General features: G+C 53.1%; 9 protein-coding genes across 9 annotated transcripts; 5 read left to right on the forward strand and 4 right to left on the reverse strand.

Annotated features, from left to right (window-relative positions):
• Positions 1–332: 332 nt before the first annotated feature.
• Positions 333–645, forward strand: AAFC00_007208 (uncharacterized protein; the record flags this gene model as incomplete). The annotated part of the gene is made up of 2 exons (XM_069347275.1): positions 333–421; positions 480–645. 2 exons carry the CDS (start codon positions 333–335, stop codon positions 643–645), a joined length of 255 nt encoding a protein of 84 aa, XP_069201880.1.
• A 555-nt stretch (positions 646–1200) lies between these two features.
• Positions 1201–2130, forward strand: AAFC00_007209 (uncharacterized protein; the record flags this gene model as incomplete). Its single annotated transcript, XM_069347276.1, has 1 exon — positions 1201–2130. One exon carries the CDS (start codon positions 1201–1203, stop codon positions 2128–2130), a length of 930 nt encoding a protein of 309 aa, XP_069201881.1.
• A 305-nt stretch (positions 2131–2435) lies between these two features.
• AAFC00_007210 (uncharacterized protein) lies at positions 2436–3243 on the reverse strand (the record flags this gene model as incomplete). Its single annotated transcript, XM_069348403.1, has 3 exons — positions 2436–2477; positions 2559–3067; positions 3165–3243. 3 exons carry the CDS (start codon positions 3241–3243, stop codon positions 2436–2438), a joined length of 630 nt encoding a protein of 209 aa, XP_069201882.1.
• Positions 3244–3708: 465 nt separating this feature from the next.
• On the forward strand, positions 3709–5286 carry AAFC00_007211 (uncharacterized protein; the record flags this gene model as incomplete). The annotated part of the gene is made up of 1 exon (XM_069347277.1): positions 3709–5286. The coding sequence occupies one exon, from the start codon at positions 3709–3711 to the stop codon at positions 5284–5286; it is 1578 nt and encodes a 525-aa protein (XP_069201883.1).
• A 251-nt stretch (positions 5287–5537) lies between these two features.
• On the reverse strand, positions 5538–6985 carry AAFC00_007212 (uncharacterized protein; the record flags this gene model as incomplete). The annotated part of the gene is made up of 4 exons (XM_069347278.1): positions 5538–6507; positions 6565–6663; positions 6722–6763; positions 6831–6985. 4 exons carry the CDS (start codon positions 6983–6985, stop codon positions 5538–5540), a joined length of 1266 nt encoding a protein of 421 aa, XP_069201884.1.
• A 460-nt stretch (positions 6986–7445) lies between these two features.
• On the forward strand, positions 7446–7862 carry AAFC00_007213 (uncharacterized protein; the record flags this gene model as incomplete). Its single annotated transcript, XM_069347279.1, has 3 exons — positions 7446–7664; positions 7731–7798; positions 7853–7862. The coding sequence occupies 3 exons, from the start codon at positions 7446–7448 to the stop codon at positions 7860–7862; spliced, it is 297 nt and encodes a 98-aa protein (XP_069201885.1).
• A 127-nt stretch (positions 7863–7989) lies between these two features.
• Positions 7990–8748, reverse strand: AAFC00_007214 (uncharacterized protein; the record flags this gene model as incomplete). The annotated part of the gene is made up of 1 exon (XM_069347280.1): positions 7990–8748. The coding sequence occupies one exon, from the start codon at positions 8746–8748 to the stop codon at positions 7990–7992; it is 759 nt and encodes a 252-aa protein (XP_069201886.1).
• A 567-nt stretch (positions 8749–9315) lies between these two features.
• AAFC00_007215 (uncharacterized protein) lies at positions 9316–10815 on the forward strand (the record flags this gene model as incomplete). The annotated part of the gene is made up of 5 exons (XM_069347281.1): positions 9316–9361; positions 9414–9624; positions 9698–9750; positions 9806–10671; positions 10732–10815. The coding sequence occupies 5 exons, from the start codon at positions 9316–9318 to the stop codon at positions 10813–10815; spliced, it is 1260 nt and encodes a 419-aa protein (XP_069201887.1).
• Positions 10816–11819: 1004 nt separating this feature from the next.
• Positions 11820–13951, reverse strand: AAFC00_007216 (uncharacterized protein; the record flags this gene model as incomplete). Its single annotated transcript, XM_069347283.1, has 2 exons — positions 11820–13782; positions 13836–13951. The coding sequence occupies 2 exons, from the start codon at positions 13949–13951 to the stop codon at positions 11820–11822; spliced, it is 2079 nt and encodes a 692-aa protein (XP_069201888.1).
• Positions 13952–14339: the final 388 nt, after the last annotated feature.

Here is a 14339-nt window from a genome sequence, read left to right on the forward strand (position 1 = left end):
CATGAAACTTTTCGTGATTCCGAGCTCAGCATTGAATGAGGACAGGATAGGACAGCAGCGTAGTGGAGGGGTGGCGGGGTACACTGCGATCTCCCATCGCCAAGATATTCCGCCCCATCTGTGTCGGGGCGGAGAGCGGCGAGCGGGCAGGGCGTAACACGATACAGCTTCGCTCTCATACGTCCGCACCTTTGCTATAGCACAAAGTACATTGGCCGTCCAATTGTCGTGTCTGTTCCCTTCACATTAAATCTTCACATTAAATCTTCACACGAGTGCGCAAACTCGGTTCCGACAAAGAATGAGTTCAGGCTAATTTTCTCCAGTCTACAATGCCTTCAAGACCCAACCTCACCGGCTTCGATCCTCAGAAGTTCGCTGCCTCTGCTGGCCATGCGGCAAAAGATCCCTGGGCCAGAGCGTGCGTCGCGTCCTCGAGCTTTGTTTCAATTGCATCTCTGACATTGTTCCGTTGACAGTGAGACCTGGAGATACACCGGTCCTTTCTCCCGCTTCAACCGCTTCAAGGGCGCCTTCCCCGGCCTCGGAATAGCTACTGTCGCATTCGCCGGATATCTCGCCTACGAGGCCGTCTTCCTCAAGGACGAGCACCACGGCGACGGACACGGAAGCGACCACCACTAGATTGTCTGCTTTCCATTCCTCCCATTCGGCCTTTTCCACATTTCCCGCCTGGCGTTCATGGAGTTATACCCACTAAATCATGAAACCAAAGAGGCAGTCCGTTCAGACGAGACACAGTCAGACGGTAGCGAGGCTCATCCCGCTTCGAGGCGATGACTGAAGCAACTGTTCTGAGACGATTCAGGTCGATGCATCAGCGTTTCTGTGCGAATCGACAGTATGTGACTATGTGATGGATCTACATGGCATTTTCGCGGCACCTTTCTGTCTATTAGCATACTGTATATAAAAGTGGCAGTCAGAACCCATCAATTCCACCTCTGGAACTGCATGTGAACTCTGCGAGCTCGTGACCTCATATTCCATGCCTGATACTGCCTTTTGTTTGTAGACATGATCATATCATCTTCTGTGACTCTCTTCTTGGCGTTACGTGCCTACTTGTCTGGCTCATATATTTTCGGCGTCTCGGAGTTACCACACTTCTTCTCTTCTTCTGTCCACCACTGATTACACCCACCACTGTCTTTGCAACAACAACATAACAAAGCAGAAATGAATTGCAACGGAAGCATGACCTCGGCTCGCGCTCTCTATCGCGTTTTCATCCAACCCACACTCCAGCAATCGTCGTCGGCGACAACGATTCGCTCATTACACCAATCCACCAACCGCATCCTGACAAGAAGTCTACGCCCGCGTCCAGAGGCGCCATATGTCCCTAAGACAGCAAGAGTCTCACACTTCAGCACAAGCACCTCTCGTCCCGCAACGCGGCCTCCAGAAAAGCGCACACAACTATGGGACGAAGAGATCCGCGCACGCCTGGTGCGAGTGGTAGACCCAGAGACACAAGCGCTGCTTCCGGCCCAAGGGCTGCGCAGGGTGCTGCAGACGTTCGACCGCAAGACACATAGACTGGTCGCCATGACAGGCCCGCCCAAGTCCAATAACAAGGGCAGCAATAACAAAGCACGTGGCAAAGCCAGCGCGAACAACGAGGAGGACGACGCAGCAGGCGATGAGGTAGAGGCGGGGCAAAAGACGAATTCACAGCAGAGGCGGCAACAGTGGTTGCTGGACATGGAAGCAGAGGAGGCGGAGGAGTGGATTCCGACCTGCAGGATCATAAGCAAGAAAGACCAATACCTGGCGGAGAAGGCGAGGCGCAAACAGCAGACGCTCGTCAAGAAGGCTTCGGGCGAGGCAAACACCAAGATCATAGAGTTGAGTTGGGCTATCGACTCGAATGATCTGTCGCACAGACTCAAGCGCGTGAAAGAGTTTTTGGAGGATGGCAAGAGGGTCGAGGTTGTCATCGCCAAGAAAAAGGGAGGCCGGAAGGCGACGCCCGAGGAGTGTCAGGGGGTCGTGCAGAAAGTGAAAGAGGCGGTCGAGGCAATCGAGTGTGCGAAGACGTTGAAGGACATGGAAGGCAAGATGGGGCTCACTGCCACCATGTTCTTCGAGGGAGTCAAGAAGTAAGGGGTGCTGTCGGCATTGGGGATCATGACATGACAGGAACCGTGTCTCTGGGAGTTCGTGGAGGATGACCCCTACATAAAGTTGGATGAATGGTGTACGACTACAGCGGTCCGCTCTGTATGGTAGTAGCATTGTACATGGACAAGACGAGAAGATGATCCACATAGACAAGATGACAATGTATAAAAAGTCATGGTCGGGTATCATGTTTCATTTATGCCTCACTTCGAGGACATTATCAATTTTTCTTTCTTTCAATGCCCTATACTTTCCCTTGACTCCACGATCGAGTCCAGAATCCCCAATCAGCCCATCACAGGGTTGTAAGCATGTCTTCCCCTAACTTTCTGTAGCGAACACGAACGGAAAACGCCAAAGTCAGCCAAACCATCACTCGAAGCGGCAGAATAAAGAAACGAAGCACAAACCTCAACGACGCCCCCCAAAAACCCGCCCACGAAGCTCCACGCGAGCAACCCAACGGTAAGTCCCAGGAACCCCCAGACAATAACCTGATCCTTGACACTGTCCCTCTGAAAACAAGTCGCAAAGACGACGTCCTCGATCCTGTCGTCCGCGGCTGACACCGATGATGCAGAACCAGAAGCAGCGCCTCGACCAGGTTTCGTCGAAGCCGAAGAAGAGGCAGACAGAGCCTTTATGCCCGCGCAGATAGGTAGGTTATAATCAAGACAGAACTGGCGATTACAGTCGGCGCAAGTGCGCTGTTTCTTCTTGTTGCCGCCGGACTTGTGTTTTTCGCCGTCGTTGTCTTTGGTGTTGCCATCATCTGCTGATCTCGGCGGAGCTTTCGTTGTCGTCCACAAGGCGGAGAAGAGGCGCTGTTGGAGCGGCGCCGAAGCGGAAGACACGGGGTCGTTGAGCGGGATGATGGTGCTGTTCGAGTAGCAGGTGCATTTACAGAAGGACGGGGGCGCTGCGCATGGGAGTAAGTAGTGGGTTTGAGGAGCTGGCTGGGTCTTCTTCTGTTTGGCATATGCTGGCGACGGAATGTGGAAAAGTAAGGTACATACTGGCGCATGAAACTGGGTTTACGGCAAATACTGATATCAATGCCAGTGTAAGGCAGAGCAGGGATATCCGTGACTTCATGCTTGTTGCACTTTCAATACCCTATTACTACGGTACAGATACTCTACGTAGACTGTAAAGATGCGAAACCCCAGCTGGATGCTAGATGCAGTCTGGGAAAAGGGAGATCAATTATGGTTAGCATCGAGAAAGTTAGGTAGCTCATGAGAATAATACTCGACCGTCATATGTCACGGTCCCCGGAGGCTAATCGCGAAAGTCTCGCCAAGAAACGCGGAGAAGGAAGGAACCCTTGCCGATCACTGCCTGTTCGGGATAAGGTAATGGTAGGGTACTCCGCCATTGACCTGCGAACTGCCCCCCCATCCGTCATGGGGTAACGTCTGTTTGTCTATTCTTAGATTCTTTGTCTAGTCGTATTCACCCATTCATCCACTGCGTTACACGCTCACCACTCCGCTCTGTCCGCACATCGCAACAAAAGTACCCTCTGCTGTGACAAGGAGAACCACTTCCGGAACGACAATGGCGGCGGCGGCGGCGCCGGCGACTTCGCCTCGACCCGGCCAATTCGACATCCGCAACATCTCAGCCTGCCCCATTCACCTGGGACGCAGTGCTCTGAAAGACACGACGACGAGTCCGAGCGGATTCACGAGCGTGCAATACAACCACAAACCGGCCTTATCAGACGGCCGAGCGACAGTGACGTCCATCGACGCCTCAGGCGCCGCCAGCAACAACCTCCAATCACTGACAATCGAAGACGGCGACGACGAATACCGCTACAAAGGCTCGCGAGCACAGGGGGACCACGCATACATCTTATTGCCGGATAAAGAAGGAGACGGATACGTGCTGGAGAAGCTGGACGCGAGCTACCATTTCAACCTTACCAAAGCGCCATGGGAGTCGAATACGCAGACTCTAGCGGAGTGGTATCCGCAAGTAGTGACCGCAGACGGCGGAGCAGACGAGGCGACTGAACTGTTCGGCGAAGGTGGTGGCGGCGATGCGGACCACAAAGACGAAGCCGCCATGGAAGGCGACGCGGACACGGATAATCCATTTGATTTCAGACACTACCTACACATCTCCGACACGCCGAGTCCGCAGACGCGGCCAGCGAGGGGTGGTGGAGGCGGGAAGATAGGAACACCGTCGAGCGTCGCCTCTCAACCATCCACGCGGACCAACACCCCCGTGGTGCGAACGGCAAAGAAACCCACCTCGGCATTCGCGTCGCAAGAAAAGCGACTGCGAGCCAAAGCCAAAGCGAAGCCCAAACCCGTCGTCGAGCGCCCGCAGCAATCGCAATCGAAACGCATGAGAATGTCCCCGGAAGCCGAAACCGAACAAGCCTCCAGAAGACCAGCCGCGACAGATATCCCGACCGTCCGCCTCGATCGCCGCGCCTCGACTCGCGTCTCAGCCCCGACGGCAGACACCCACGCCAACAACAAAAAACCCGGCCGACGCAGTCTCACAACAACAACAGACGCCCCCGACAACGGCTACGACGAAGAAGAAGAAGATGAAGAATACGACGAAGTCGACGACGACGGCGACCTCGTCTTAGAAGGCGACGCGCCTTCGTCCCAGCGCAACCAGCGCTCTCTGGGCCTCGCGCTATCCGGCGCACTCGGCGGGCCGCGCAGCCTACAAAGTGCGGCGAGCAGTCCCGCGAGTCATATCAACTCTCCGCACGCGCGGAGTCATGCTAGGAGTCATCTGCAGGAGTCACATGTCGATACGGACGGGGAGGAACTCGAGCTTGATGACGATGACGATGATGAGGTGCAAGACGCGAGCGATGGGGAGTTGCAGACGGAGGATGAGGATGTCCAGCAGGATATGGATGCCATGTCTGAGGCTGAAGCCGTCATTGCTGCAGACGACGATCAGGATGTGGATGAGATTCATCTGCCGAGTCCGGCGCAGGTGCATCGGCCTAGCGTCAGTAATGCCGTCGTCACGACCGCCGCTGCTGACGACGATGACGATTTGGAGAATCAGATGTTGTTGGCCCTCGAGGGCGGAGACGACGACATGTCGGGTCAGCAGCAGGCTGCTGAGAGCGAGGAAGAGAGTGAGGAGGAGTAGTAATGTTAGCAGTAGCAATAGACAGTGTCTCGCTTGAATTGGGAGAAGAACTCAAAGTCATCTCACTGCCACCATGTTTTTTCGTCATATTGCTCAACACTGTGTCTATCCATGCCACACGTGCTTGTGGGCAATCTCTCAGGGATTACTCTTATGTGGCAAAACAAAACAAAACAAAACACAAAGTGAAATGTACACATCTGAACATGCGCACTTGCTGCATTATTATACATTTGCCAACTAACGCACGTCTACTTGTAAAAGTCAAACTTGTCCGCCTCCGACGCACCCTTGACCTGGCTGGTGTAGGCGTCTTCCAGATCTTGCTGGATGATGTTGTACCTGTTCTTTCTCACGGCGCGTAGGCCGGCTTCCTGCATGATGGCGGAAATAACGGCACCACTGAGGGGATCGTTGCGCACGATCAAGCTGTCGAGGTCGACCTCTGGGCTCAAGCTCATCTTACTCGCAATAGTGGAGAAAATAAGTCTTCGCTCGCGACGGTCGCGAAGGTTGGGGAACTCGATCTTTCGGTCAAGACGACCGGGACGGAGAAGGGCGGGATCCAGAGTGTCGGCTCGGTTGGTGGCCATAATGACCTTGACATTGCTCGTCTGGTCGAAGCCGTCCATCTGGTTCAGCAACTCGAGCAAGATACGCTGGACTTCTCTGTCCGCACCGGTCTGAGCGTCGAAACGCTTGGTGGCAATGGCATCGATTTCATCAATGAAAATGATCGAGGGGCTGTTCTCCCTGGCCATGCGGAAAACGTCGCGGACCATGCGAGGACCTTCACCGAGGTATTTCTGGACAAACTCGGAGCCGACGACACGGATGAAGGAAGCAGTGGTGCTGTTTGCGACGGCCTTGACGAGCATGGTCTTTCCGGTACCGGGCGGACCATACAACAACACACCGCGGGGAGGGTCGATTCCTATTTGCTTGTACAGGTCGAAGTGTGTCAACGGTAGCTCGACGGCTTCCCTGATCTCTTGTTTCTGCATGTCCAGACCTCCCACATCGGCATATGAGATATCCGGCTTCTCGTCGGCGCCAAGCATGGCAATCGAGGAGTCGGCTTCGGGGGGTAGAATGTCGACTAGGGAGTTGGAGTGACGGTGTAAGGCGACAGAAGATGAGGGCTTGAGCAATTCGCGATCGAGGGTCGAGAGAATGCGGACGACATAGTTGGAACCTGTCGAGGATTGCACGATACCAGTGCTGCACAGCCGTCAGTCGGGCTCTCTGCTGCCTTAGTCACCGAGAAATGTATCTTACTTTTGGTCGATGGCTTCCATGAATTGGCCTATGACGAGAGGCACACTCTGTATCCGCTTGATCTCCTCCTGTGCACGGACGAGCTCCCTCTTCAGACTCCTGTTGAGTTGTCAGTATTGAATGTGTGCGGTGACAGTAGAGAATAGTGTGGACGAACCTCTGCTCATCCTTGATGTATTCCTCTTGAAGCTTGATATATCTGCACGGAGTCAGCAAAGAGTGGCAGTGACAGCCACAGCCAAGGGCAGACGCAAAGACAAACGCACTCTAGCTGTCTCTGGAGCTTCTTGAATGTGGTGTAGTGATCGCCAGAAGCAGTGCCAAAGCCCTCGAGTGATTCGAGATTAGGCATGGTTGATGCGAGCTGTTTCTTGTGCGGCGGCACTGTGTTCAGCGGACTTTCGGTTGCGACATCAGCCATGTCGAAGTTTGGTTTTCCGTGTCTTTGTGTCTAGTAGCCGAGTGTTTCGTTTTGTAGCCAGAAAGCAAGACGTTTGATGTCTGATGGCTCAGTGATGGATGTTGTGATGGTGGAGTGAATAGGTGGTGGTTGACGACTTGATGGCGAATGCAGCAGGTGCCAGGTGCCAGGTGCCTCTCACAGACAGCAACTGCAGCTGCAGGCAGTCGCGCGTCAATGTCACTACGTACTTGTGGCTTCCACATCCATGGAGAAACGCCGGATCTTCTCTCATTGTCTTGGCAGCCGCCTCGGAATTGCATCGCAGAGACATTCATCATGGGCATATAATATTATTGTAAAGACACCCATCACCACCTTCTATCGCCCAGCAGGATTGCCCGAAATAGCCACTACATACCGCGAGCCGTAACACTTCAATCTGCAAAAGCATACCTGCGGCAATTGCCAGACCGTCAAAATGTTCAGCCTTGCCAGCCGCGCGCTCTTCCGAGCAACCTCCTCCATCTGCACACGCTCAGTTCAAACAACGCAATTCAGCACAAGGGCCTCTCTCATCAGCACGACATCACTTCTGGCTCTCGCACGGCCGATACCTACACAGATCATCCCATGGGCGACGCAACAAAGAGGCATGAAGGTGCGAAGCTCGGTCAAGAAGCTATGTGATGGCTGCAAGGTAAGACTACCCGTCATGACCAATATTGGTTTCTAGCGAGAGCATCATGGCTGAGTTGAGATGTAGAGTGTACGAAGGAAGGGTGGCAGATATGTCTACATCATCTGCAGCAAGAACCCCAAGCACAAGCAGAGGTAAGCGCGAATCGTGAAATCAGAAGTGTATGTCAAGATACTGACAAACCTCAGGCAAGGATAAGGGACGGTAGACCATCAATTTTTGTATTATACTCATACCCAGCATATTCCAGCGTCAGGTTGATTAGGCTTCCAACAAACTACTTGTACCAAAAAAAATTCCAACAGCTCGCCATGTGCGTGTCTTGCTACAAATCTGGATCGATGTGCATCTTGAACTTCTTGTTGGCGCGATCCGGCGCTCTCATCTCGAATTGACTGCCATGTAATTCGAAGACCAGTGGCTTTGACCTCATTTCATCTGTCTCATTCCCTGCCGCTCCGCTCTTGTTTTGTAATGGCAGCTCGAAGCGGAACACAGTGTGCTCCTTGGGCACTCTTTTGACTTCATTCTTTGCAGTGATGATCTCGAACGTGAATTTCGTATCCTTGAGCACGATGCCCTTGATACCAACTCTGCCCACACACCTACTGCGCACGACTTCCACCAGCGCACCATGAAAGTCGGCACTTGCCAGCATTGGTCCAGCACTCGAAGGAACAACATAAGCAGTCGTTTTCACATCGCCCGTTCCACCTCTGTTCGCCGCTCCTTCGAGCCCCAGAATCTTGCGAATGTAGGCGCACCACATGGCGTGCATAGGCTCGTAGGTGGCATATTTCCTCTGCTCCCTGGGGATGTCGTAGATTTGCAGCTTGCGCTTCTGGGCAGCAGACAATGGTTTGGGCTTCTTGGAGCGGCGCAGAGATGCGGCCTTTTCTTGTCGTACTGTGCGCCGCTGGTCGCGCGCTGTGGACTTGGGATCCGGTGACGAAGGTCGGAGCAGAAGAGGTTGCTTTGTCACTTTGTCGCGGAAGATCTGTGCCGTGGTTGTGGGAGAATGCGCGCGCGATAAGAGTGACGAGACGGGGTGTTCCCTCGAGGGTCGGGGTGTTGATGTCGCCATGGCTGCGATTGCTGTGCTTCAATATGTCCCGGATGCCACGATCGCGTCTGGTCACATGGCTACTTTATGCGTGTGTCCTTGTTGTGTGGAATTATACCACTTCCAGAATACGGAATTACGGATGCGTCGCGCTAATCGTCATGTTTCAGTGTAGGAACAACAGCTTGGAAGTTCCAAAGATTCAGGTGCTGCCCTATGCGAAAAGTAGGTAATTATCACCGAAGCAATATTGTACAACCATCGGCCCGTCGCTCATTCCGCACTCGATCGAGGCTTAGTTAGTGTCGCTTGGCGTGCTCTCGTCTATATAAGGTAAGGTAGGTAATTAATGTAAAGTCCAGATGTAAATGTGATCGTCAACCATACAGCCATGAAGCATCTGATTAGATGACCACTGAATTGGTGTTTCATGCTGCCTGCCTATGGTCAATCTGCTAATTAGTGGTCACCACTAAGTCTGGTTGTGAATGACAAAGCTAATGCATCGGGTTCTCTCGAATCGTCTCTCCACTAATGACCTTTTGACAACATCATCAATCTTCCTCATTGAATCGATAGTAAGAAGAGATGGCGAGTTTGATCGCAAGCAGCCAGAAGCTGCCGTCTTCTTCTCGTAAGTCGCGAAGTATCATGCTACTATAGGCCAGGGTCTGATATGCGACCAGATCGTCTTCCTACCGTATCTGCAGCCGAAGCACTACACAATCTCAAGACTCAGGACACTAGATCAGTATCATCTGGACTTGACCGATTGGACTGCCTTTTGGGCGCCCAGGACTACAATGTGTCCAACGGTCAGAGTCTCCAAGGGGGGTTTGAGCGTGGCAAAGTCTCCGAGATCTGGGGCCCTCCTGGGTCAGGCAAATCTACTGTAGCGTAAGTGTATACATTTATCACGTGGAACTAAGACACGTACAATGACTATTGGCTTACGGTTAATTTCAAATAGTATGCAAGTTGCCGTCGAAGCTCTGGAGACAGACAATACTGTAGTCTGGGTAGGTGGGTCAGACCTCCAAGGCACAGATGGGATCAACGATGAGCTAACATCATACAGATGCAACCGACACCTTGGTAAAACCTCGCTTGGAAGCAATGCTCGAAAGCCCGGATGCAGAAGACAGTTCGGACACTCAGCTCAAGCGGGTTGTGTCCATATTTGCACCTACGCTTGCGCATCTTCTCGGCCTCGTTGTACATGCACCAGCTTCGTTCCCGCCTGCAAATACAGCCTTGCTCGTGATTGATGGACTGCACTCGCTATTCGACGTTGCATACCCTCGTCACAAATCCAATGTCTACTCTAGCAAAAGCGACGCAGCAAAGTGGGCGACTAATCGCAAATACGCTACTATGGGTACCCTGATGACCGCCTTGAGGAAGCTGGCCGTGCTCAATGACATGGTGGTCTTGATCACAACCGGCTGTGCTACCAGAATGCGCGCCGGAACATCTCTAGGTGCTGTCATCGTGCCTGGAGTCAGCAGTGCAGACTGGGAAAGCGGTGTGGCGAACAGGCTCGTGTTGTTTCGCGATATCGATTCATCCAAAGACAGACTATCGCTCGATCCCACAAACCAGAAAGCAGGATGCGCAAGGTTTATCGGGCTGCAGAAGGTCAATGGAGTAGCATGTGGAGAAGACGGAAACATGAGTCACCTCATCCCGTTCGCCATAAACGAAGGCGGACTGGCCGCTGTGAACGAACCACCGACTCTACTCGACAGGGCGCAGGCATCACTTATCATTTCCTCCCCAAGCAAGACCCGCAAAAAGAGACGCCACGACGCGATCGCGGACTCAGATGCAGACTCGAATGCGGGGAGTGAATATGGCTGGCTCGAGGACGACGCAGATGGTCTGCTGGATGCAGCTGCACTGAACGAAGCACATGCAGATGAGGTCACGGAGATTGTTGCTCCCGTAAGTCGTCCCATTTTCTCTCATTCATTACCACAGAATATAAATACTGACAACGCGCAGAAGAGGCAGCACTTGACACAAGACTACAACCCCGGGCCCAGGCAGGAGGAGCAGACACATGGTGCCGACGTTCCTGCCGATTGAAAGACCTAACGGCAGAGCTCTTTTTCACTTGCCGTCTGTAAAGACGAGAGACGATCCCCAGGTCCATGACTACCACGGAAAAGCGCACGCGCTAAGTCACATCTAGACTTACAAGCATGCTGCCTCACGAACAAGCAAGACCCAACAGCATAGACTTCGCGGAACAACCTATCGAAAATGCTAGTCAGGTATGCCGTCTCATCATCGACCCTACCCGCAAGACTCGTGTGTATCGGTGTTGTGGGGGGCCCAGGAATATATCGAGTACCTGCGCATCCAACCATCCCCCCCCCCCCACGACATGGCATGCTGTACACAATCCGCCCTCAGATATCCATAAAGCCAGACTATTGCATGCAGATGAAAGAAAAAGCATAATCTGGTGTTCACAAAAGCAGCAGTAGCAGCAGCAGCAGCGCTCTACGAAAGAGTGTGAACTTTTGGATATACAATATACAGAAGAAAGTTGTGTCCCATGGACAGACAGATGGGAACTGCATCAGCGCTAGGTTATGACCAAGTCCAGCAATTTGAGAGACACAGAAAGACACGCGGAGTGCCCATAACGGCGCCATGCGCTTATGGATGATCAAGGTATAAAAGGAGCGTGAATTAGGAGGTATTCCTTCCATGGGTGGTGTCGTATTCATCAACGAAAGGAGAAATTTTGCAGAATGCCGGGTAGAGAACGGGCGATAGACAGAAGAATGGAGGAAACTGACAACAAGCAAAGAAGTGAATGGTATCTATCTGATTTGGTATAAAGTCGTGTGTAGAAAGGAAAAAGAAAAAAAAAAGACTCTGCCCGCTTTCCCTTCCTTCCCCTTACCTGTACTGTCCTCAGGGAAGAATGAGCATGGAATTGGAAAACATAGAGCAGGTCTCGGCTCTATGCATGCGGGAGACAGACGATCTCGGTAGCTAATCGTACAAGTAAAACATAAGTGACCGGTCTGGTCGATTGATCATGCGGTAGAGATAGGCTAATTGCGTGTGTGACGAAATCACTGCTGTTGTCCCAAACCCTGATCCACAGCCGACGCCGACGCCGACGCCGACGCCGACGCCGAAGTAGGCGCAACAGCAGCAGCAGCATAATACCTCTCCTTGTTGCCCCTGACGAACGCCAGCAGTCTCAGCGCGCCATGCGGCGTGACGCCCTCGATGCGTCTCGCCTGCCCGATACTCTCGGGCCGCGTGGCAGCCAGCGCCTTCTTCTCCTCGAAGCTCAACCCATGAATGCCCTCGTAATCGAGATCCGCAGGCAGCAGCAACAGCTCGTCTTTGAGGAACGTCTTTTGCGCCGCCGTTTGTTGCGTTATGTAGGGCGCGTAAGTGCCTTCGATGTCGATTCTTGACAGTATCGAGGGGGGCAGGGAGGAGAGTTCGGGGATGATGGGGAGCAGAGACGCGGTCGTCGTGTTGGAGAGACGGAGGAGGTCGAATGCGCTGCGCCTGACCGAGTCGGAGCGCACGCCGAAGCCGTGCGCTGACCAGCCTGTTGACGACAGCTTTTTGTCTTCTAGTAGGGATATGGCGCTGTCGATTTGTGATTTCGTGTCGCTGAAGGCACGCCAGCGCTTGTCACTCACGGCGCCGTGGGCGCGGCCCAGAGCTGTCAGGCGGAGGTCGGCGTTGTCGGCTCGTGCGGACATGCGGTATTCGCTTCGCGAGGTGAACATGCGGTACGGTTCGCTGACGCCTTTGGTGATGAGGTCGTCGATCATGATGCCGATGTAAGCGTCTGAGCGCTGGATGACCATCTGCGGTTTGCCGAGCGATGAGTTGCCGGCGTTAATTCCGGCGACGATGCCTTGTGCTGCTGCTTCTTCGTAGCCGGTCGTGCCGTTGATTTGACCTGCGAGGAACAAACCGCCTATGGCTTTCGTTTCGAGGGTGGAGCGCAGAGAGCGTGGGTCTACGTAGTCGTATTCCACGCCGTAACCGGGCTGCAGCATCTTTACGTTCTCGAGCCCGACGATGGTCTTGAGCATCTCTTCCTGTGCTGAGGCTGGCACGGTCATGGAGATTCCGTTCGGGTACACGACGTCTGTGTCGAAGCCTTCGGGCTCTAGCCAGATGAGATGGTGGTTCTTTGTGGTGAAACGGATCACTTTTGATTCCAGAGACGGACAATAGCGCGGTCCTTTTACGGTCTCGCGGATGTGGATGCTTTTGTCAAGGTTCGCTCGGATGATGTCGTGGGTCTTTGGGTTTGTGTGAGTGGAGTAGCAGTTGAGTTGGTTCTCGACAGTCACTCTATCGTTGAGATACGAAAAAGGGATTGGGGGATCGTCTCCGGGTTGCACCTGTAGAGGGGCATAGTTGATGGTTTTGCTGCTGAGGCGCGGAGGGGTGCCGGTCTTGAGTCTTCCTAGGGTGAAGCCAGCTTCCCGTAGCGAATTCGACAGACCAAAGGTGGCGGCCTCTCCCATGCGTCCAGAAGGGTAGACGTCCATGCCAATGTGGATCTCACCACCGAGAAAGGTTCCAGTAGTGATGACTGCATTGTTTGTCGGAATGATCTGTCCGCTTTCCAGTCGTACACCTGTGATTTTGCCATGCTTGCCATCGACAACGCCTTCTCTTTCAACCACGATATCTGCCACTTTGCCCTCCAGCACACTCAATCCCTTGTAATTCGTCAACTCTTCCTTCATGTGCCTCTTGTACAGACTGCGATCAATCTGCGCCCTCGGACCCCAGACGGCGGGGCCCTTTTTCTTGTTCAAGACGCGGAACTGAAGACCAGCCTTGTCGACGATTCTGCCAACAACACCGTCCAGAGCATCAATCTCGCGCAGCATGGTGCCCTTGCCGATGCCTCCAAACGAGGGGTTACATGAACAAACGCCGAGGTTCTCGACAGAAGGTGTGACAAGAGCAGTGCGAGCACCGGTACGGGCAGCAGCGGCCGATGCTTCACAGCCGGCATGGCCACCGCCGATGACAACGACATCGTAAGGTCTGGTTTCTTGTCAGCAGCGCTTCAATATTGAACACACGAAAAGGATATTTACTGGGTAGAAGAGTTGGAAACGGTGGCGAAGGTGCGGCGCACAAGAGCAGCCGACCGCACTCGAGGGGCATGGCCCCAGAGCATCCGGGCTCTAGAGGAAACGGCAAAGGCGACCATGGTGTTGATGACACAGTTCAACACCAACGCGATGCTGCATACAACATGCAGGTACAAAGCAGTAACTTGATAATTATAAATTATTTGGACGGGGACCATCATCGGAGCTGTCTTGGCAGGGTACCTGCTTACTTGCGTCTTATCTCCGCTGGATAAATCAATCTTCGGGCTTTAGATTATTGTTAGTTCCATGTTGACGGTGTGGTTTCATGTTCGGACACTCTTTGTTGTACAACGAGCTTATCACTTCGTTGGCTAAGGCAGTGTTTCAATCGACTCTGTTCCCTTAGTTGATCACAAGTCTGATCATGATTATGCTATGATACTGTACATGCTATCTACACAGATCTATTGTCATGTCCGCTCCATTTTGTTTTTATATGGCTCT

The sequence above is a fragment of the Neodothiora populina genome, assembly GCF_041146345.1.
Source record: "Neodothiora populina strain CPC 39397 chromosome Unknown canker_contig_9, whole genome shotgun sequence".
In the NCBI taxonomy this organism is placed as follows: domain Eukaryota; kingdom Fungi; phylum Ascomycota; class Dothideomycetes; order Dothideales; family Dothioraceae; genus Neodothiora; species Neodothiora populina.